General features: G+C 40.2%; 1 protein-coding gene across 4 annotated transcripts in view; it reads left to right on the forward strand.

Moving 5' to 3' along the window:
* Positions 1-1,897: 1,897 nt before the first annotated feature.
* Positions 1,898-22,597, forward strand: part of SVEP1 (sushi, von Willebrand factor type A, EGF and pentraxin domain containing 1) — a 180,227-nt gene continuing 159,527 nt past the window's right edge. For 3 of the 4 annotated variants that reach the window (XM_032308801.1, XM_032308803.1, XM_032308802.1), the window contains exon 1: positions 1,898-2,513. In XM_032308801.1, coding sequence (XP_032164692.1) covers positions 1,983-2,513 — 531 coding nt within the window. In that variant the 5' untranslated portion in view covers positions 1,898-1,982. Of the gene's footprint in view, positions 2,514-2,556; positions 2,834-22,597 lie in introns of those variants that run through there. The other variant, XM_032308804.1, reaches the window with a different exon arrangement.

Below are 22,597 nucleotides of genomic sequence, written 5' to 3' on the forward strand. Positions count from 1 at the left end.
CATTTTACTGCTTTGTAAAGGTTTCCAAATTACATTCTCTTCTGATATCCTTTGAACTTCTGGAGGACTGGAGCTGAGTCTTAGTCAACTATAAAACCTCAGTATCTAACATTCTGACACATGATAGGTGGTCAATAAATACTGTTAGAAAAATGAGAGTTTGAAGAATGTTCATGATTAAAGGTGGCGATGATAGAATCAGCATTTATAGAAGACATATTATATTCTAAGCCCTGTCCTAAGAACTTTAGGTTTTTGTGATTAAGTCCTCACAGTCACCCTACCAGACTTATTATTACTCTGTTTCACAGATAAGCAAACTGATGTCAAGGGCATACAACTAGTGAATGGTAGAGCTGAGGTTTCACCTCAGGCAAACTGATTCCAGAACCTTAGCATTTCAACCAATACACTATGATACCTCTCAGTGAAGGAATTCCATTAAATATAGATGGAATTAAATCATCTGATACTAGAGATAGAGGAACTTGAAGATCATTGAATTTCATCATGAAATAGATGCAGAAACTGATGCCAAGGTTTGGAAGTAACTTGGTTTAGATGGTTTCGAAACTGCAGGGGCCTTTCTTCACAAGCCTCCTGACTTGTAGCTGGAATATTTTAACCGAGGTCCCTGCCTCTAATGCAAAGTATGCTTTTACTTTTAGGATCTTGCTTTGGAAAAACCACACCAAGGTGGCAACCTGTGTTTCACAGTAGCTATGTGCCAGGTACCACTCAACGTCAAGGAAATAGACCTTGGCTGTTGAAACAGACCACAGACACATGAGAGTGTACTGGCAGTAAAGGAACACTACTCATTCTTCAGATTCCAACAGGTTCTTAGAGAAGGTTTCCCTGACCTCTTCAAGGTCAAGTCTGTCTACAGAGATCTCCTTCCTAGCACTTACATTGAGGGCCATAATTATATATATCCTTTGTGGACTATCTGGCTAATGGTCACCTCACTTGTTACCCAGTAAGTTCCCTGGAGACAAGATCTCCATGGCCGTTTTTGTCTCTCCTTATATTCCTGGTGTCCTAGCACATAATAGGTGCTCAAAGGTATTTGTTGAATGAATGAATGAACAAACGAGTGAATAAGTAAATTCATGGACGAAGCAGCAGGACAGATTATGCCCATGGATGCGTAGGGGTAGATGTAGTCCCTACATGGTGTGGTCCGAGGGGGCGAGTCTACACACCTACACACACCACGGACCAGAAATCCCCACCAGCAAAGTCAAATAAACATCTCTTTGGTGAGGGCTGTGGGGCACCGGCGGGGAGGGAAAAGAGACACAAAAGGTGAGCAAGCAGTTTTCAAAGGATGCTTTCAACCCGCTGGCCAGTCCGTGTGTGTTTTCCTCTACAAAGTGTTTCCAATTACTGTGGCACTCTCGGTATCTGGATCCATCTCCAGTGAATTCCTCTGCAGCTCCTGCCAGACATATGGGATCAATCAGGGCTTCGGCGCTGGTGCGCTTGCTGCGGGAATGTTGACAGCCTGACAGACGCGGGGTTCTGGTGTCATGGAATCTCCGAGTCTTTGGCCTGAGCCCGGGAGGAGAATGAGAGGGGGAGGAGAGAGATAGAGGCAGAGATAGAGGAAGGAGAGAGGCGAGGGGAGCGGGAGAGACAGAGAGAGGAGGAAGAGAGCGGGAGAAGGAGGGACGCGGGAGATTTTTCTTGACTGCCCCCTTTCCTTCAAACATTTTATAGGCTTCGGAGAGAGAGGGAGGAGGCGAGAGGGAAGGAAAAAGGCGAGAGCGCGAGGGGTAGAGAGCGCGCGCCGTTCCCCGCGAGCCCCGGAGCCGCGGGAGTCCGCCGGTGTCCCCAGGCTGGGATAAGAGGGCGCCGAGGCTCCCGCCGCCGCCCAGCGCCCGCGCCGCGCACGCCCCTCCGCGAGCCGGGCGGCCGAGCGTCCCTCCGCGCCGGGGCCGACGCCTGCGCTCCGGCCCGGCCGCTCCGTCTCCGGCGCGATGTGGCCGCGCCTGGCCTTTTGTTGCTGGGGTCTGGCTCTCGTTTCGGGCTGGGCGACCTTTCAGCAGATGTCCCCGTCGCGCAACTTCAGCTTCCGCCTCTTCCCCGAGACCGCGCCCGGAGCCCCCGGGCGGCTACCCGCGCTGCCCGCGCCCGCCGAGGACGCGGCGGAGAGCAAAGTGGAGCGGCTGGGCCAGGCGTTCCGGCGGCGCGTGCGGCGGCTGCGGGAGCTCAGCGAGCGCCTGGAGCTCGTCTTCCTGGTGGACGAGTCGTCCAGCGTGGGCCAAGCCAACTTCCTCAGCGAGCTCAAGTTCGTCCGCAAGCTGCTCTCCGACTTCCCCGTGGTGTCCACGGCCACGCGCGTGGCCATCGTGACCTTCTCGTCCAAGAACAACGTGGTGCCGCGCGTCGATTACATCTCCCACAGCCGCGCGCACCAGCACAAGTGCGCGCTGCTCAGCCGCGAGATCCCGGCCATCACCTACCGCGGCGGCGGCACCTACACCAAGGGCGCCTTCCAGCAAGCCGCGGTAAGGCGCCCGCCCCTCCGGGCTCCGGCCCTCGCCCCCACCCGGCCCTGCCCCTCCTTTGCTGCAGGCTCACCTCCAACCCGGGGCTCACCCTCCCGCAAGCCGCAGCTTCCCCACGTCAAGTCCCAGTGCACAGAATCAGAGTCCTGCCTACCTTCCTGTTGTTGAGAGGGGGTCCCGGCGGGTCGTGGGTTTTAAACGCTTAGTGAGATGGCAGGCTCCTCAGAGGGGTCTTTTTTGAGGGCCCTCTTAGGAAGGGGTCCTTAACATGCGGTTCACGTTCGCACTTGCAGGGAAAGATCATGTCCAAGCTGGAACAGGTGAGTGTGGGTGTGTTATGAAGTGTCTCTAAAGGTAAGAGGTAGAGCGACCTGAATAGTTCCTCGATTCCTTTTTGTGTTATTTTAAGTTTTTGATACTCATTTCACCGCATGCTAAGCGTCTTACCTTTACTCTGAGACCTTTATAGGATTTTTAGCATCTGGAAGAGGAAGTCAATTATAGAGGATGGACTTTTATGTAATTTAACTTTTTCTGATTAACCAAGTAATGCATATTCAGTTGAAGAAAATTTGGAACGTACAGAAATGTCTGACACATACCAGCAAGCCAGTATTTATGGAATGAAAGAAACAGAAAGAGGGAAAAGGGGGGGATTATAACCCCATAATCCTTAAAAAAGACCCCACTGTTTATATATTGTTGAACAGTCGCCCAGTCTGCTTGTGCGTACTTTTCACCACAGTGGTGTCTTGCTTGCATTTTTCATTTGTTAAACCAAAAATGATCTATACTAGTCTATTATAGTCTACAGTAGCTGCATACTATTCCATTGAGTACATACACCGTCATTTATTTTACTTGTCACCTATTATTGGACATTTAGGGGTTTTGTTAACAAAATTGTGGTAAACACAAATATTTTTATGCCCTTTTGATTACTTACTTAGGAAGGTTCCTGACTTCAGAATATGAACACTTGTAAGCTTCTCAATACGTACTTATCCAATTCTCTCCTGGAGGGTTGTGTAAATTTACATTCCCACCAGCAGAGTATCACAGCAGTAAATTTGCCATATGGTCACCAATAACATGTACTATTATTTTAAATATCTTTGCCAACTTCATCGTTGAATAGAGGTATCATCTCAGCAAATTCACATTTTTAGTTTTATTGAGGATGAACATTTTCCAGTACATTTACTGGGCATTGTATTTTTCCTTTGATCATTACCTGGTCATAATTTTTGTCCATTTTGCACTGACAATACATGTTAGTTTTTTTTTTTTCCCTTAATGATTTGTAAAAGCTCTTTATATAGTAACAGTGGTAACTCCTATTTGTATATACTGCAAATGTTTTTCCAGTTCACTCCCTTCTACTTTTGTTTATTGCAGTGTTGTTAGATGGATGATGTAACTTTTTATATATTCAGATCTATTAAACATTGTCCTTAAGATCCCATATTTTCTTGCATTCCTAGAATGGCCTTTTCATTTCCCAAATTGGAGAAATCGTTTTCCATTTAACAGTATAATCCGTCTGGAACTTATTTTAGTGTATGGTATGGCAGAAATACCCAGTTTTATTTTTTAGTAAGTAGTTAATAAGTTGTCCTAGTATCATTTGCTTGAAAGCTATCCATCCTTTTCCAATTTAATTGAATGCTACTTTTATCCTCCACTAAATGCTTATGTGTATTTGATCTTCTGACTTTCTGTTAATTTGCCTTATCTATTTATTATTATTTAGCTTTGCAAAAGTGATTGAATTATTATAACATTACAATATATTTAAATATCTGGCAGTGCAAATTCTCCTTTTTTCTTATCCCTTTGAAATCAATTCTTATGCACTTCTTACTTACTATGGATTTTTAATTCATTTTCACGTATTTCAAATGAAAGCAACCAGGATTTTGATTTCAATACAGAAAATATTGAATTAAGTTGTAGATTACTTATTATTATTACTATTATTATAAAATAGTTCCCTCCAAGTCAAAAATATGGTATGTCCATATATAACCGGTTCTTCTTATATCATTCAATAAGCTTGTAGATTTCTAATAATTAAGTCCTGCATACAGTTCCAAATTTAGACCGAACTATATTCTATTCAGTATTGCTACAGTAATAGCACCTTTTCAAATTCAATTGTAAATGATTATTCTTGTTCTACAGAAACATTGTTGATTTTCTGACTATATCTTCTGTATCTGGATTCTTGCTGAAGTCTCTTTGGTTCATTTTTTTTTTCTTTTTAAATACATTTTATTTTACTGATAATAAATGGTTTATAGAAAATGAAATAATCAGGGGCGCCTGGGTGGCTCAGTGGTTTGGGCTGCTGCCTTCGGCTCGGGTCATGATCTCAGGGTCCTGGGATCGAGCCCCGCATCGGGCTCTCTGCTCCGCAGGAAGCCTGCTTCTCTCTCTCTCTGCCTGCCTCTCTGCCTACTTGTGATCTCTGTCTGTCAAATAAATAAATAAAATCTTTAAAAAAAAAAAAGAAAAGAAAATGAAATAATCAGACAAATTTCCTATAAATACACTGTACTATTGTGATACACACCTTTCTTGACTTTTTTCAGTTCTTTAAATAATAGGTATTTTGTTGTTGTTGTCCATGCATAAGCAGTGTTTTCCCAAAACAGATTATATCGTACATTCTGTTTTGTAAGTTGACTTTCTGTTCCACCATATTTTCAGTCTGCTTTCCATAATAAGAAATATACTTTTACTTTATCATTTTTCATAGTCACATAGTATTCTGTCATAGAATATGCCTTTATTTTTACCATGTGAATACCTATTATTATATATTTTTAGGCCATTATAAACAATATTGTGTGACTAAAGTTTTGTTCATATCTTTAATAATTTCCTTAATGCAAATTTCTGAAGTGGCAGCTATTGATAAATCAAAGAGTATGCCCATTTTTTAGGCATGTGCCAAGTTGTCCTGAATAAAATTGGTACCAAATTGTACTCCTATGTGAAGTACCTGGACCAGTCCTTAGGAAGCAGCCAACACAGGTTTAGTATCATTTGAACACCACCCCCTTGTCCCACTTTATATGTGAAAGAGTCCCATTTTGAATTGCATTTCCTTATTAGGGAGTCTGAACACTTTTTTCATATATTATTGGACTTATATAGCTCTGCTTTTTTGGATATCCATTAAAATATTTGGGGGTTATTATCCATTTTTTATTTGAGGGTGGTTCTTTTTCTTTTTGATTTGCAAATGCTCTTTGCATCTTGATGGTATTAACCTTCCCACTGCTAAGTATGAAGAAAGTTGTTTTTCTTGGTATTTTACTTGCATTCTAAATTTCTTCATGGTGATAACCTCTATCATTTTATCAACTGATTGAATTTATTTTTCTTTTCATTTATGCTTTTTTTCATTTCCTGTGAAGTTTGAAAAGCTTTTGCCTCTAGGAGATGAAGTAACTCCTTAAAGATGCTCTCCTTTTACTGAATGGTTTCACAGGCAGGGTTCAGTTTTGCAAATCCAGTTCTCTGTTGGCCCCCACTCCTCCAAGTACTCATGAAGTCCTAGGGCTGGCCTTTTTCCTGATGTCACCACCCACTCCATCTGAGAAGAACCCTGCTGCATCAGGGAAAAACTTGCCATATACACACTCCTCTGTTTGGATTGGCCAGGTTTGCCTGGGGCCTCTGAGTACGTTGATCCAAAACAGTTAAATGGGTAATGAATCGAGTACACACTGCTCACTTCAAGACCTACTCTGTCTTCAGCCTTCTCCTTCCAAATACTACATCCTGTCTTGGAAAGGGAAATTGCCAACAAGGTTCCCAGTGCTGTTCTTCAGTCTGGATCCGTTTGTAATCTAACAAGCCGAGACTTCTCAAAAGTTGGTGTTCACTGACCTTCCCTTTGATTTTATTTTTCTTTTCTCATTTGGATTATGTGAAGGTGCAGGAGAGGGTCAGAAACCTGGAAAGTTAATGCATCTTTACTGTAACTTTTCTAAACCGCTGATGAGTATTGTTAGGTATAATTAAAATATGATATTAGGAGAAAATCAATAGAAGAAGAGTGATGTTTAAAAATGATATTAGTGGAGGGGCGCCTGGGTGGCTCAGTGGGTTACAGCCTCTGCCTTCGGCTCAGATCATGGTCCCAGGGTCCTGGGATCGAGCCCTGCTCGATCGGGCTCTCTGCTCCTTGGGGAGCCTGCTTCCTCCTCTCTCTCTGCCTGCATCTCTGCCTACTTGTGATCTCTGTCTGTCAAATAAATAAGTAAATAGAATCTTTAAAAAAAAAAATGACATTAGTGGAAGTTCGAATATGGGTTTCTGCATGAGGATGAGACAAGCCTGTTTCACTCCAGAATTAGTTTGAAAATTGTAGTTCGGGTTTGGATATGAAACTCAATACATTTCATCAGGGAAATGAGACACTTCATCAGATTCCCGTGTGTGTGCAGAATGGTATTATTGGAACAGACTGTGTGTGTGACTTGGGAAAGTGAATATCACAGGGATATTTTTGAGGTTGTTAATGACTTTCCCAAGAAAAATTAGTTTTTCAAACCTTTTCCACTTGAAACTGAATGTCCACCCAACTATACACAGACATAAACACAGACAGACAGATACATAATGCACAATAACATAAACATAGATACATATTCGCAAGTCCATGGCTGTCCCTAACAGTCCACACACCTGACTCCTCTTATGTAAAAATCCCAAGATGTAAAATTTCCTTTACCAGCATGAGATTTGCTGTTAGCTTTCAGTATATTACACTTTATTTCAATGGATAAACTGCAGTGTAGGCCTTTTCTTTTTAGACATTATCCCCCCAGCACTCATCAAATAGGGCAAGGACTAAAGCAGTGCATCTACAGGTAGCACAGGTCCTTGCAGAAACACAGTCAATAGAACGGGAGGAAGATTTAGCACCTTGAACTTAATTACATGAAAACCTTTTGTTTTGTAAAACAAACAAAAAGCTCGTTAGATTCTCCTTTCCAAGGAATGACTTTTTCATAGTGACCTTTCTTCCTCATTTTTCTCTCTGCCATGTATTTATAAATTGCCTTTCCTAACCTGCATCTTTTGGATGGGCCATGCTATGAATGCAAGGCTCTCCACCTCTTCAGCATTTCCAGTTTGTAATAAAAGCCGAGCCCCTCATTCCTACTTCACGTTCACTAAATATCTATTAAACAAACAGCATGAAGCTTCCTTTGGAAAAAATTTCTGCTTTTCTCCAACGTTCCAGAGTTCCAGAAATATGATCCTCTGGTGGGGAATGTGCTGTCTCACAAAAAAATTTGAGCTTTAGATGGCCAGAAGACTAGGAAGAGATGGGCAGCAGCTATCTTCCTAGCTCTGGGGAAAGAGCATCTCTGTGATATGTCCACACTTGTACACATTCACACCTTTACCAGGAGGCAAGTCTGCTCTCTCAGCCTTATGGCAGGAAAGGATCTGTTGTTGAGTTTTCTAATGAAATCTGGAGATGTGTGAGATGCCACTAGATTAAAACCCTGATCAATAAAGTTAGAGCCATTTTGTTTTCATACAGTAGACCAAAAATAGCTTTTGTACATTTTCCAGCAGGCTTTCTGCTGGTCCAAATCCTGAAGGAACAGGGAGGTTTGAGCTTTCCTTCTAGAGGAAAAGGTTGAGGGGGAGTCATACAATCTGCAGTGGATTCAGCTGATGCAAACTCAAAGAGCATGATTTAGATGTCAAGAGTTGCTCACTGATGCAGAGGCTAAGTTGTTTCAATACTGAAAAGATGCGCTTCTAGACGTCCCTCTGGAAAAGGCCTCTTTTTTGTGCTGCTGAAACTTTTTTTTTTTTTAATTTTTTTAAAATTTTTATCCCCAGGGGTACAGGTCTGTGAATCACCAGGTTTACACACTTCACAGCACTCACCAAATGTGCTGCTGAAACTTTTAAACAATTCTCCTATCACCTTGGTCTTATACAGGAGCTTGTTTCATTATCCCAGCCAAACCTTAGAAATGCGAATGAATGAAGAAATTGAATGAGTCCTCAGTGCATGAAGTAGAATAATAAGAATGATAATATAATAAGAAGAAGAAGCAGATGTACACCTGCTGCTTCTGTCATCGTTGTTGGCTGCCAGGAATATGCTGTGTTTGGTTGAACTGTATCATGAGAACTCTTGGGCAAAGACTTGAATGCCTAGACACAGAGAGAGGATGGGCTGTTCTGTCCTATTTCACCTCTGTGGTCGAAGGATAGGAAAGTTTCTCCCATCCCCTACCTCTTGCCATGTTGTCCTGGTATAAATGTGCTCAGAGAGGATATCTCTTCATAGTGGCCACCAAATTATTCAGTGTGTCCGTTCTTGAGCAGATATGCCTTTAATTTGTAAAGAGATTTATAACTTTACAGTGCTTTCATTTAAAGATTTTAAAGAATCTGTTCTGAAGATTCGAGCTTTATAGGAACAGCATCAGATTCTGGAAGAAGTTAGGCAACTAAATGCTAGTCACAAAACTAAGTAAATGCCACGGACAGAGTCAGTCCAGTCTTCTGACTTGTCATCTTGTCTTTTTCTCCTCTGCCTGCCACTTCTCAGCCTCACCTACCTTTGACCATGTTACCTCCAGGTCTTGAGTTATATCAAAAACTAAGGAGAAGTAGAAGATTCCATTTCTAGAGCTATAGAAGTGTTATATTAAGACATAAAGCCAAGCACTAACCCAGAAGACATAAACCACAGTTTTCAGGCCTTTTCATTCAATGGATACTTTTCAGTTGGACATATGTATAGATTTGCACATTTGTGTGTGTTTACATATATACAATATATTTTATTTTTTCCCACCCCAAACCCTCCCATGCAATATATTTTATAATATTAGCAGATACTTTAAAATCAGAAGATAGCAGTTTAAAAAAAATTTAACTTTTTTGTCTTCCCCTTGACAAATTGGAATACATTGCAACTCTGGGTGTGGTTTGTCTCCACTCATGAGAGTTCCCACCTGGCTCATGGAGTCTCCTTTCATGGTCCTAATTGCTATTCTGTAGTGTGATATAGACCAATCATTGGCAGAGCCTGAATGGTATAATCCCTTCCAGTTTATCTTCTGAGCTTCCTTTTTAAACGGTGAATTATCTAGGAGTAGGTTTAGCTGGATGTAATTGGAAAATCTAAAGTACCACTGGCTTAAACACAAAAAACATTTATTTATGTCTCAAATTGTTTTGGAAATTGTTAGAGGGGCGCCTGGGTGGTTTGGTCAGTTATGGGTCTGCCTTTGGCCCAGGTTACGATCCTGGGGTCCTGGGATCGAGTCCCACATCGGGCTCCCTGCTCAGTGGAGAGCCTGCTTCTCCCTCTACCTGCTGCTCCCCCTGCTTGTGCACGTTCTTTCTCTCTCTTTCCTTGACAAATAAATTAAAATCTTTTTTTTTTTTTAAAGAAAATTGTTAGAAAATTCTAACAGGGCGGGTCTGTGATGTCTTCAGGGGTCTGGAGTCTCTCCTTTCAGTTCTCTGCTCCACCATCTTCAGGTCACCCCAGTGACCCAGCGGTCGAAGATGGCTGTTGGAGCTTCTACCCATCAGGGGCTTATGCCAGACCCCAGGGAGGAGGACAGGGCAAAGACAGTCACATCATTCTTTCAGGAGACTCTGTGGCTATCCACACAATACTTCCATGTAGATCTCATTTGGGACAACTTGGGTTCATGCCCATCCTTGAAGAGGGAGGAGAGGACGGATGCCGAGGAGGTAATGAGCAGGCTTTGCCATTCCAGTGTTCAGAAGAGCCTGTGTCTAACCAGGGACATTTTGGAAATCCTACTTTATTTCTTCCTCAAATGGCACTGGCCCACCTCAGCTCAAGATGGAAGACTTGGCCCTTCCCTAACTGAAACATCTTCACCCTTGTGCTTGGTTATACTTCTTTTAATAAAAACTGCCAACGTTCCAGAGCAATTCATTTAAATTTTGCCAACAAAAAACTACTTATGTTCATTTCCCAGGAGCCAGAAGCTTCTAAATAGTATGGCATCTGCTCCCAAATAAAATATTATACTAAAAGTGACGGGGGGGAGATGCACACTATAAAATAAAAATCAATATTTTTTACCATTAATTTAGTAAACCCAAGTTAATGTTTCACAGGAAACATGGTGCTTCTTTGGCTTTTCTAGAATAAGCTGTCCAGTTAAGAGACCTCTACATTACACGGAATTTCCTGTCTGGTATTGTGTCTGCCTTTCCCTGATTTTTGAGACTGTTCTCTAAAGCTCCCAGGCCATGTGAAGAATGGGTTTCTGGCATAGACTCTGCTTATATACAGTAACCTGCTCTGGTTTGGAGGCCAGCTGTGGGTAGGGAGAACTCGGCGAGAGCTGATGGTGTATGTTGGATGTTGTTACAGTGCTCTGCTTGAAGTGAATGACAGTGGTCAGAAGGTAAAATATGCAACACATTAGTAGATGTATTTACTTATCAATCTTCATAAAAATATTCTTAAAGTATGCATCTTCTTTGCTATCTGTCCTCCTCATGAGGTCATTCAAGCAGTTGCTGTTTTATTTGTGTAAAGACTTAAGAAGTAAAGATTTTTCAAATTCAGAGCATATATTTCTTTCAGAGCTCTAGGAATCATGAAAGCTCTCCACCTGAGGACAAATTCTCATTACTATATACATTGCAGTGGTGCTAGCTACCTTGTTTCTAGATGTGAATAGACAGAATCCAAAATTAAGGAAAAACGAACTTCCTACAATATTAGTAGAGAAAAACATTTTAAAGATCATTTACTAAGTAAAGCAAGTTTACTTAGTAAATTGACTCACTGAATAAGTAGAATCCAAGTTGGATATTTTTCCAGTTGTAAGTTGCTGCTAGAATAAACAAAATATATTTTGAGATACACACATTGGATGCACTATTTCCTTTATTCCTGCTGAACCCCTCCTAATAGACTTCATTGTGTGATGCCCATCCTGCCGTACCTGGTTTTAGGTTATATTGGCTGCTAATCCAAAATGTAGGTTTTTTTTTTGTTTTTTTGTTTTTTTGTTTTTTTGGTTTTTTTTACAAAATTTCAAAGATGGTATTTTAAATGTATATTCATGTACGTGGTTAAAATACATACATTTTATTTTCTTCAGATATGAACCTCTTCAAATTTTCATTAGCTCTGCCTCTAAACTCAAGTGCATCCATACTTCCTTACATGTATTAGAGCAAGGTCTCTGCCCTCAGCCAAGGAAGACCTTCCCCCAGGTCTTTCCCCTTCTTTCTTATGTCTTCAAGCTCTTCCTTTCAAGGTAGAACATTCATAATACATCTATATATTTTAAAACTTGGTAGCTTGTTTCCAGAGCAATATGATAAATTGTCAATATGTTAATAGAGTTGTAAAAAACAAATCTGAAAACTAAGTAATTACAAATCAAAGAATTTCTTGTAAAATGCTAACTTAAGACATGCTCAAAGATTCTGTAAAAGGATATTCATCCCAGCATTGCTTGAGTAGGAAAAATTTAGAAACAATCTGGCTATGGTTTGGGAGGGCTTAGTAAATTGTACCTTCCTTCACCTCTCCTGAATTCTAGATCAATTAAATTATAATTCAGCATAAAAGACAGGTGGAGAATCGCACATGGCCTTGTCTCCTGCTCATGGAGAATATGACTTTGGTGCACAGCTTCCTAATACTAAATCTTGAAATTAAATGGACTTCCCTCCCCAGGAACAGACAGTTCTGGGCACATGGGAGCTTGCCTTTGTAAAATCGAGAGCGCTCTTTCCCATCAGCGAAAGGCTGAAGAGAAGGGGAGAAGGAGTGACTGGGGAACCCTCTTCTCCAGGAGGGTAACTTGTGGCTGACACTCCACACAGAAACTAGAGCAATAACCACCAAGTTCCAACAACTCAAGACGATTTTAAAAAATACTGTATCTACACAGGAATGTATTATAGTCAATTAAATCATATTTTTAAAAAGATTTTATTTATTTATTTGACAGACAGAGATCACAAGTAGGCAGAGAGGCAGGCAGTGAGAGGAGGAAGCAGGCTCCCTGCCGAGCAGAGAGCCCGATGTAGGGCTCGATCCCAGGACCCTGAGATCATGACCTGAGCCGAAGGCAGAGGCTTTAACCCACTGAGCCACCCAGGTACCCCTTAAATCATATTTTTAAAAACTATTTAATGACAGAATAAATCAGCATATTACATGAGCTGAAACTTTCTGTGGGTGTTCATCATCAGTTTATAAAACTGTATATATAACATAGGTCCAATTTCATTAGATATACACACTCAGAAAAAACTGTGAAGAAAAATGTTTAAATCTTAACAGGAGTTATCTAGTATATTTACCTATTTAAATACATCCATTTCTACTGTCTTTGAAAAAGTATTTACAGTGAACACGCACTGCGTAGTAGGAAGTAAAACATCCCTGTCCACCTGAGCACAGGTGATTGGAGACCTAACTTTAGGGTATCTGAAGGCATAGCCAGAAGTGATTGGGTTCAAGTATGAGCCTCCTTTTATGTTTCAGCTTTTATCTTAAATATTCAGGAGAATATTGTGTTCTATTTTCCAATATGGGAATTTAAAAAATAAAATGACATTTTAGGAGCACCTGGGTGGGTTAGTCAGTTAGGTGTCCAACTCTTGATTCTGGCTCAGGTCATGATTTCAGGGTCTTGAGCTTGAGCCCAGTGTGGGGCTCTTTGCTCAGTGGGAAGTGGGCTTGAGATGCTCTCTCTCCCTACCCCTCCCTCAAATAAGTAAATCTTTAAAAAAAAAATGAAATAATACTTTCACTTATTATCAAGAAATTGAAATGATAGAATTCTAGTCTTTTCTTTATCAGAGAGATGCTGAATGCTGTAGCATTGAGTCTCTTAGGGCTAGAGAGTCATACTGGTTTGAAAGTGGCGCTGACCTTTCAGATCCTGTCACTCACTCCAGCTGTCCTTCTCTTCTGTCCTGGTGCCACACTGGATCTTGAGAATCCAGACTCACATACAACTCTGCACACAGACGATAGTGGGTTTTGTTTTGTTTTGGTTTGGTTTTTGGTTTTTTTCCCCACTACTTGGCAAGCTAGTCAATCATTGAGGAGAGGAGCCTGGACAGCTGGCCATGACGTGACGCAGAGCAGGGTGTCGAGGCTGCAGATGGTGGACGAAACGGACTCCATCACCTGGCTGAGAGGTCAGGAGAATGTGGCCCTCCTTTGTCTTGTCACACACCAAGAGGGATGCTGACCCACTGCCCTGTCAGTGTCTTTCACTCTTGCTGGTAATCCTCATCAAAGAACATTCTCAAGGAAGGAGGACGCTAACCCTTTAATGTTATCACATGTAAATGAAATGATTGCCTCAAAGGACCCATTTTCCTCAATTAATTCTCTAACTCTCTAGCTTCATTTTTTATTGTGGTTCTTTTTTTTTTTTTGGTCCTGTGCAGTAAAAGAGAATCTGTTTGCCTGCTGTTGTTGATGGAGAAAGTTCAGGCACATTCAGATGTGTTGTTTGATGGTGAGTTTTGATCCTGGCATTTCTTTCAACTTGGCTCACACATTTTGACCTACACCAGCTGAGTCATATTTGCAAGCCTTGTCATTTTAATCCTATTTTACGGGCTTTACCTTTCCAAATGAATCTGAAATTCACTTTGAAAGAAATTAAGCAAGTTTTGTTTATGTTTTTCACATTACTCTTTCTCGCCAAGATTGCTCTCTTTTTAGTCACGATTTCCTTCAAAATATGCACACTTGGCTTTTAAATGTTGCTCAGAAGTAATGATTTCAGGCAGTTCTTGTTGGAATCTTCTAGCAATCAAGACACCAAAGTTTAGGCTTTTTGTATCTGGTTGGTAGTAAAAATCTGTATTTTAAATACTCATCTGCAACAGGATGTTATGTGGAACTCACTGTTGTCCCAGATTTGGCAGGATCCGTGGCTTACCCTAAAGAACACTGATCATTCCACATTTTGAAGAGAGCCACCAGTAATTGGGACTGATACATTCGCTCAGAGTTCACAGCCTGCAGAACAGACCCCACAAAATCAATTCCACCTCACCTCCTGCCCAGGACCCAACTCTAGTCTATACCAGGAGAGAATTTAGGAGCAAGAGGTAAACAGAGACAGAACCACAGCAGGCATTGAGATCCTGGGGGAGAGCAGTGTTCATTCTGAAAGCAGATCTCTCTGTCCCTCACATAGTGTTTTCCTATCAGCAACTCAGCAAAGAGATGAGCATTTTATATACTGGTTGGAAATTTACTTGGGCAGAAGCTTTCATTTGTCTCTCTGCCTATTTCATGGAGAAGAAGCGAGCCAGAGACGTGGCCAGTGTCTCCGTTTTGGATTCACCAGCAGCAGAACCTGAGATGAGGATTCGGGAGCAATTTGCTTCTTTGGGAGATGATCCTAGTCTACTTTGAGGATGCGAGACAGGGAAGGGAACCAACAACAGAAAAGATAACTAGTGCTGAGCCTCACGGGGTGGCCGGTGTAGATTTCAAGCTTTAGAATGACCACAACTGAGAGGGATCTGTGGCATTTCTAGACCTGTTCTCATCTGTCACTGTTGGGAGGGGTCCCATGGAGGGCACCAATTCTCTGTGACTGTCACCTCCCCTGCAAGTGGGCAAAGTGGTCTCCAGGCACCAAAGCAAGCCCTCTGACGAAGAGTTACAGATGCTAGTGGTTGGAAGTGTGGGATGTGACAGCAGGGACATATGGACAGGCTCTGCTGTTGCAGGAAAGAAGGGGCCTCAGGAATGGCCTGCCCTATAGGCACATTATAAAGTCAAGAGGTGTAACTTTTCCATGTATGGAGGAGAACCACGGAAAGGAGCTGAATTAAGTGACTTGGTTGCCCACGAAGCAAGACAACTCCGGTAGTCAGAAGTTATGTAGACTCCTAGAAAGTGGGATCTGAGGAAAGGGGAGGAATTCTCTAAAGAGCACACATGGGCCGTCATCTGCTGGTCTACAGACCCATAAAGCACCAGTGGCTTTTTCTTTATTTTGTTTCACTTTCTGCTCTTTCGAAATTTCTGTTATCTCCTATGGTTTCAAGGCATAAGACCTACTATCAATTTAGTAGGCAGAGGTTGTCAAGGCCTAGCAACAGAGAACTTTGCAGGGGTTTGCCGAGTAATCACTAATCACCTATTTAACATGTTTCCAAAATGTGGAGAAATACTGTAGGAACGTAGCTGATTAAATAAGGAAATGATAGGGAAACAAGGGACGTAATTCCATCAGAGCACCTGTTGTGGAGGTGATGCCTGTCTCCCCTACATTTGATGACGACAGATATCATATCTTGTTGGATTTTACATATGCCCCGGGGTAGAAAATGATATTCATTATAACTTCGGAGTTCTGGAAAAGACATATCTTTGGCTATTTAGCATTTTGAATTTTAGTATATCAAGGAGAATATTGTGCGAACGAGGATGGTTATGACATCTTCTCAAAGGACTGTTGAGGGGACGCTTGACTTCTCAAATGATGGATTTTAATAATTTTAGCCAGTTCACTCTTCAGATCACTTTCCCAAGGAAGCAATCCAAAGTGAGTAGACTCTCAGGCAGGTGTGACTCCCTACCTTTTTTCGCCTAAATCTGGTCAAGGGGGCCAACCCCACAACACTTCTGTGGAGAACTCCATGCACTGAGCTCGGAAGGGCATCTACAGGCATCCGAACTGTGAACTCGCATCCCTTCTCCGTATCACTGTCCACACTGCCCTTTTCAGTGTCATCTTCGTAGCAGCAAAGGTCAAGCTCTTTTTCTGTTCCTCTGCCCAGGGCATTATCCCCTCCTTCCTGGCTCTGGTGGGATCGTGTGGTCATTGACTAGAGAGTCATAATTTTCCCCAACCCCCTGACCTATCTTCTCAGTCTCCACAAATAGGATTATTTGTTTTCATTCACAGCTTTGAACAAAATGTTGGCTCCATTGTCTGGTTTATCTGCTTGACAGACATAATTCCAGCAACACGCTAGCAATTTCTTTTACTAATCATGGTAATGGTGATGAGTAATTACTGCTCGTCAGGAACCGCTCTAAGCCCTTTTCCCCATATGAATTCATTAAATCCTCCCAACAGCAAACTCTACCCCAGGTGGTTAGTATTATTATCCCTTAAGTACAGAGGAGGAAACCGGGACACAGAGGACATAAGTGACTTGACCAAAGTTATGCTGCTGGTAAGTCAAGGTACCGAAATCCCCACATGGGCCGTCTGAGCCAGGGTCTAAATCCTTAACCACTGGGGAGGACTACCCCCTGTTCTGTTGTTGAAGATCTGCTAGGTGCGGGTCCTCTGGTACACACCCATCACTGAAGTTCATTGCAAAACGTGAGGCAGAAGGGGCAGCTGCGATGGGGACTTGGTCTGTGGATGACCAAGCAGGCGGCCACCTGGAGCACATGCGGGACCAGGAGGACTGAACATTTGGAGACTGTCATTTGAATGGACACTCTATAAACCCCTGCTAGTCCCAAGTGGTCGCCCTTTTCTCCCACCCCCTGGACCCCCATGCAGCCCAGCCTCTTATATGCCTCTTTTGTACAATATACTTTCATTGGCTTGCGTCTCCCATCTCATGTGCTTTCACAGCTACAACTACCAGCCATTGCAGAGATCCCTAGGCCATGGTTTGCAGCACCTCTACCTCTGGCCTCTTCCCATTCCTATATTCTTAGGTTTCTCTAATCCATAATAGGTCCTCAACCTCACACTCTTGATTGAAGTACAAATATGACTCAACAGAAGTCATTTTCCTCGTCCTAGGTACATCTAGTCCTTCTTTCAAATTATCGTATAGCCTAAACTTTATAAATTTATATGCCAAATCTCCGTACAAAACTTGGTCTTCCAGCTAAATTCAGTTTATCTTAAATCTGGGATACACAATGTTCCCGTGCATCATAATATTCCTTTTTTTTTTTTTTTTCCCATGCACCATCCCATTTCACAAAAGAAAAACAAAATCTCCTTATGACTCTTTTAGTAGTTTCTTCAGGTAAAAAGAATCCTCACTTTAGCAATTAGCTCCATAATTACCAATGGTTGGAAAAGTCTTTCTTTAAATACCTTTGGTAATGAACTAGATTTCTTTATGTATCCAGTGCATATTTAGGGAACACTGACACTGTAAGGGTAAGCATGTAATTAAATTATAAGAATTAGTTAATCCGCCAGACTATATTATTCTCAAAGCAATTTTAAAAGCCAACATTTTTGAAAAATTACATATATAAATATTGTTAGAGTCACTGATGGATGATATAACTTTTTACATATAATAAGTTTTCTAATTTATTTAACGTCAGATCATTTGGGGTTTAATTTCAGGGTTTTTTATTTTAACACATGAAGCACAGAATCTTCTGCTCTAGAATGGTAATTGATGTTATTTATACAAGCCAAAATACAAAACAAAACAAACATAAAAAGAAAAACAAAACAAAGTGTCATTTATTTGGAACGCTAATAAATATCACAATTAAATGTGTTTTTTGATAAATTTAGGATAACTATAAAAAACAAAATACACAGTAGGTTCATGAACTTAAAATCTCCTCTCAACCTCCACCCCCTTTGAATTTCCGTGTGTCTGTATATTTGTGTGGCTTTTTTAAAAGGCGAGGTTGTTCCTGAAGCCCAAATATTTGCAGTATAATGGTTAGATTATCTGTGTCCTTTATATTATCTAAGCTCCTGATAAATTTTTCTTTCATAGATACTATTAATATACCTAATAAGAAGACATCGTTTCTTCCCTGACAGTTTTGAATTGTAAGATTTTTCTACTTTCTGAGGAAAAATTTTACAATTGAATTCTCCCCAAAATCTACACTGTTTCCTGGCATTTGATGTTTTTCTGGAAGGACAGTTTGCTCTGATAAATTTTCAAAACTCTTTTTCTACTGGATAAGTCCAAGTGTAGCATTCAATTCTTTCCTTTCTTTGTAGCTCGTTTCTTCTACAGTCTGTGTCAATCAAAAATCATTTTCACAGAGAACCACATCCATCTTCAGTCCTTTGCCCACCTAGAGAGGCTGCCCCTCTCTGTTTGGATCGAGAGTGGCAATTTAGAGGTTGAAGTGGATCATTTATATTTTTTCTCTTGGAAATTTGGAGTAGGACAAAAAAATGACCCGAGGGGGTAGATTTTTTTTTTTCCTGCCAGTAGGTGGGCAATATAAAGTTAAGACTATGCACAGAGAACCAGAGGCATCCCATCAATGTAAGGAGTGAACAAAGATGGGTTGATAGAAACTGAGACAAGAAACAGCATGGCCCCAGAAGGAAACAGATGGATGGAAGATCAGAGGGAGTAGCCATTGGTTCCTGCAGCTTGGTTGTTCCTGGTTCCAGTCCCTCTTTAAAAAAACAAAACAAAAAACAAAAAAAAAACTGTATTATTTTAGAGAGAGAGCCCATGAGTGGGAGGGGCGGAGGGAGAGAGGATCTCACACAGACTCCAGGCTGAGCACTGAGCCCCACCAGGGTCTCCATCTCGTACGTTTAAGATCACAACCTGACCTGAGCTGAAACCAAGAGTTGGATGATTAACCAGCTGTGCCACTCAGGCGCCCCCTGGTTCCAGTCCCCTTTGAGGCTCAGTTCTTCTCCTTGCTCTTGGGTTTGGAGAGATATTCCTGTATATTTCCAATAAATTTCCCACTTTGTTTAAGCTAACAAAGTGGATATCCAATTTTTATTGGCAACGAAGTATGTTTAAAACATCTTTCCTAAAAAAATTTTTATCTTGAAACTGTGAAAATACCTTTGAGGGTAACCCTTTACTAACTTCCATTTACAAGTATTTCTCTAAAAACAATTTTTGCTTCTTTTCCTTATTATGAAAGTAATACACCCATTAATTAGTTTTACATAAAATAGGAAAATATAATAACTTATAGTTTTGACTCGGACTCTTGTTATGTATATGTGTAAATACATATAGAGTTATATGTAGATCTGTAGTAAAGTTGCAGTCTATAATTTTTAATTTAATTATTTTATTTTAATGAAAAATTTCCCATACTATGAAATTCTCCTAAAATTACCTTTCAAGTATATTTTGTCATGTAGATCTACCACAGTTAAATTTTTAAGTATTACTGGTCAGCTTTTACTACAAAATTCTGCAATTAAAATATTCTGGTGCATCACTCTCAACATCTCCCAGTATTTCCTTTCAATTGGATTCTTTTTTTGAAACATGAATAATTTTTTTGTTACACTTTGATCTCACCCTTGCCTCATTAGATTAGCTAGACTTCTCACATAGAGGTGATGGGGCATTTTTGTCTTCTTCCTGAGTTTAATGAGACTGTTTCAAATATGATTTTTGCCCATTGGTTTATAATAACTGTGTTATTAAGTAAGTGCTGCTGTTTGTTTTCGCCTCAGTCATTGGTAAAATCATAAACCGATTTCCAAACATCATTTGAGATCATCTTAATTTTTCCTTTACCCTCCTAATGTGAGGCACAGGAAAAAGTTCCATCACATCTTTGACTGTAAGTGCTCTTACTTGGTCATATTGCACAGGCATTTAACATGTCAACTGAAATCACTTTATACATTTATTCATAACAAAACTAACAGTCAAGTTGAATATGATGTTGCTATCTTGTAGCAAATTAACAATTCACTTAAAAATGGTATGTCATTTAGCCCTTTTTCATTTGTATTCAGATTCTGATGTCTTTATGCTCTCCAGATTTTCTTTATTCCTTGTGTGTCTGTCGAATGAGTAGTGGAATTCAGCGTTATTAGAAGTTTGTTTATTCTTTTGCCTATTTATTCTGTTGTTTTTTACAGTCTGAAGTTAATCTACTACCCATCAACTCCTGTGCACACCATTTCCCAATTTGATGTACTGCCCCTGTGGGTTCATTTGAAAGTGATTTGTGTCCATGTTTAATAACAAAAGCATGTATGTGGGTGGAAAAACTCTGTGACCATAAATCTGAGATTAAGTTCTTTTTTGACCCTCTGGTTCTTCTGTGATTTAGCTAGACTATAACAAATAGCCTAAATGTTATTTGAGCCAAGTTTTTTTTTTTAGTACTAGAATTTCAGTCTGTGAAGGCTCAGTAAATACTTAAAATAAATGAGACATATTAGATACCTAAATATGATTTATTTTGTATTACAATATAAACAGGAAAACTTAGTTACTGCAGAATATTCTTCCCAGATAGACTTCTGTCATTATTTTAGCTTTGGCTTATTTGTTTTTAGTTAATGGTTCTATTGTATCATCAAATAGCATAAGTAAAAACCCTAGCATAGTATCTCATATAAAATAGAGGCTCTATTTGAATTTGGTGAAATAAGTTTAAATGTAGTATTTATAAGAGTTTTCATTTCACAATTGCAGAAAAGGATTTACTGTAACAACAGTGTTTGGCTTAGAACTTATTCTGCATGTTGAATATTAAGGCATATGTTTATTGATTCTTTCATCCACTGGTTTCATAGTAATTTTTTGATCATCAGTTGGGTGAAAATAAAATAGTTAATTCTTGCCTTAGAGTATCTTACGTTTAGCTTGGGGATATAGCCAGATAAGTTAACTATAATTATGATGGGCTAAGTGTAATGGAATGTTGAGGGAACACTGAGTTGGATTTAATATGCACCGCAGAAGAATTTGGGAGAATTTCAAAGATAAGGTGAACTTTAATCTGGATTTTGAAAGGCTATTAAAAGTAGAGGTAAACATGTTAGGAGATGGGACAGATTTAAGAACTTCCAGGTATAGCAAACATAAGGAAAGAATGGTATGTTCCGAAACCTTCCAATAGATCCCTGCGATGAGAAGACAGTGTGAGAGATAGTTCGGAGAAGTAGGCAGGAGATGGGGTGTGGTGGAGATGTGGCTGGAAGTATAGGACTGATTAGTCTAAGGACATGTAAAGAAATTTACACTTTATAGATAGAGGGAAAATAATGGAAGTTTTAAAACATGATTGGATTAGTATTTCAGAAAAATAGCCTTAAGGGTAGGTCAGAAAATGAATTCAAAGAAGAGCAACCTCACCTGGAGACCTTAAAGTAACTCTTGCTTTTCAATCATCCAGACAGAAGTACTGAACTGAGGGTAGAACAATAGGATTTCAAGGTATGTAGATAATTCAGAAGTGAAAGGTATAGGTCTGGATAGATGACTGTAGATGACAGATCAGAAAGGAGGCGTCCTAATCGCTCCTAGATGCAGACTTGGACAGTGGGATAGATGATGGTGCTACATTTGATGTATGTTGAATAAAGGAGAAAGGAACCCTTCTTTGTGCATGGAGAGGACATGTTGAGTTTGAGATTCCTGTGGAACATTCAGGCAGAAAGGTCCACTGGACCAATGGGACTTCACCTTGCGAGTTAAAGAGTTTGATTTGATGTAGATTTAGGAGTCATTATCTATAGGTAAGACTCCCAAGTTCTGAGTTCATATGACATTTCTCAGGGAAAGAATAGAGAGGAGAAAGTAAAAATTTAGAAATGATACAAAACTACAAAATAGAAGTTGATATAACTCTCTGAATACAACCAGGAGATAGTCAGCATTTTGATGTGTATACTGTCAGCCATACAAATACATATATGTCCACACATGCAGTCCAGGCACACATACATGTGCACTAATATAAAATCATCATATTGGGTTACCTACTTTAAAAATGTATTATTATGCAATAGTATTATTTTAATGATATTTCATGATTGCCCTGTAATTTCCTTAAACAGTACCTATTGTTTGAATTTTATACTGTTTCCGTTTCTTTATATTGCAGATTATTCTGGGATACACATCTTTTTAATTTTTTCCCCTGTGTATCCATGGTTATTTCCTGAAGATAATTTTAGATGAAGAGTTTTAGTTCAAATTGTGTGAAATTTTTAAAACTTGTCACTTTGTCACTGTACCCCAAATATTACGAGTCCATGTGGCATCCCCAGTAGATACAGCTGTTTCCTCATAAATTTTACAAAATTTTAATTAAAAAGATCTTTGGCTATTTGAGAAGTGAAAAAAATAGT

The sequence above is a fragment of the Mustela erminea genome, chromosome 12 (assembly GCF_009829155.1).
Source record: "Mustela erminea isolate mMusErm1 chromosome 12, mMusErm1.Pri, whole genome shotgun sequence".
In the NCBI taxonomy this organism is placed as follows: domain Eukaryota; kingdom Metazoa; phylum Chordata; class Mammalia; order Carnivora; family Mustelidae; genus Mustela; species Mustela erminea.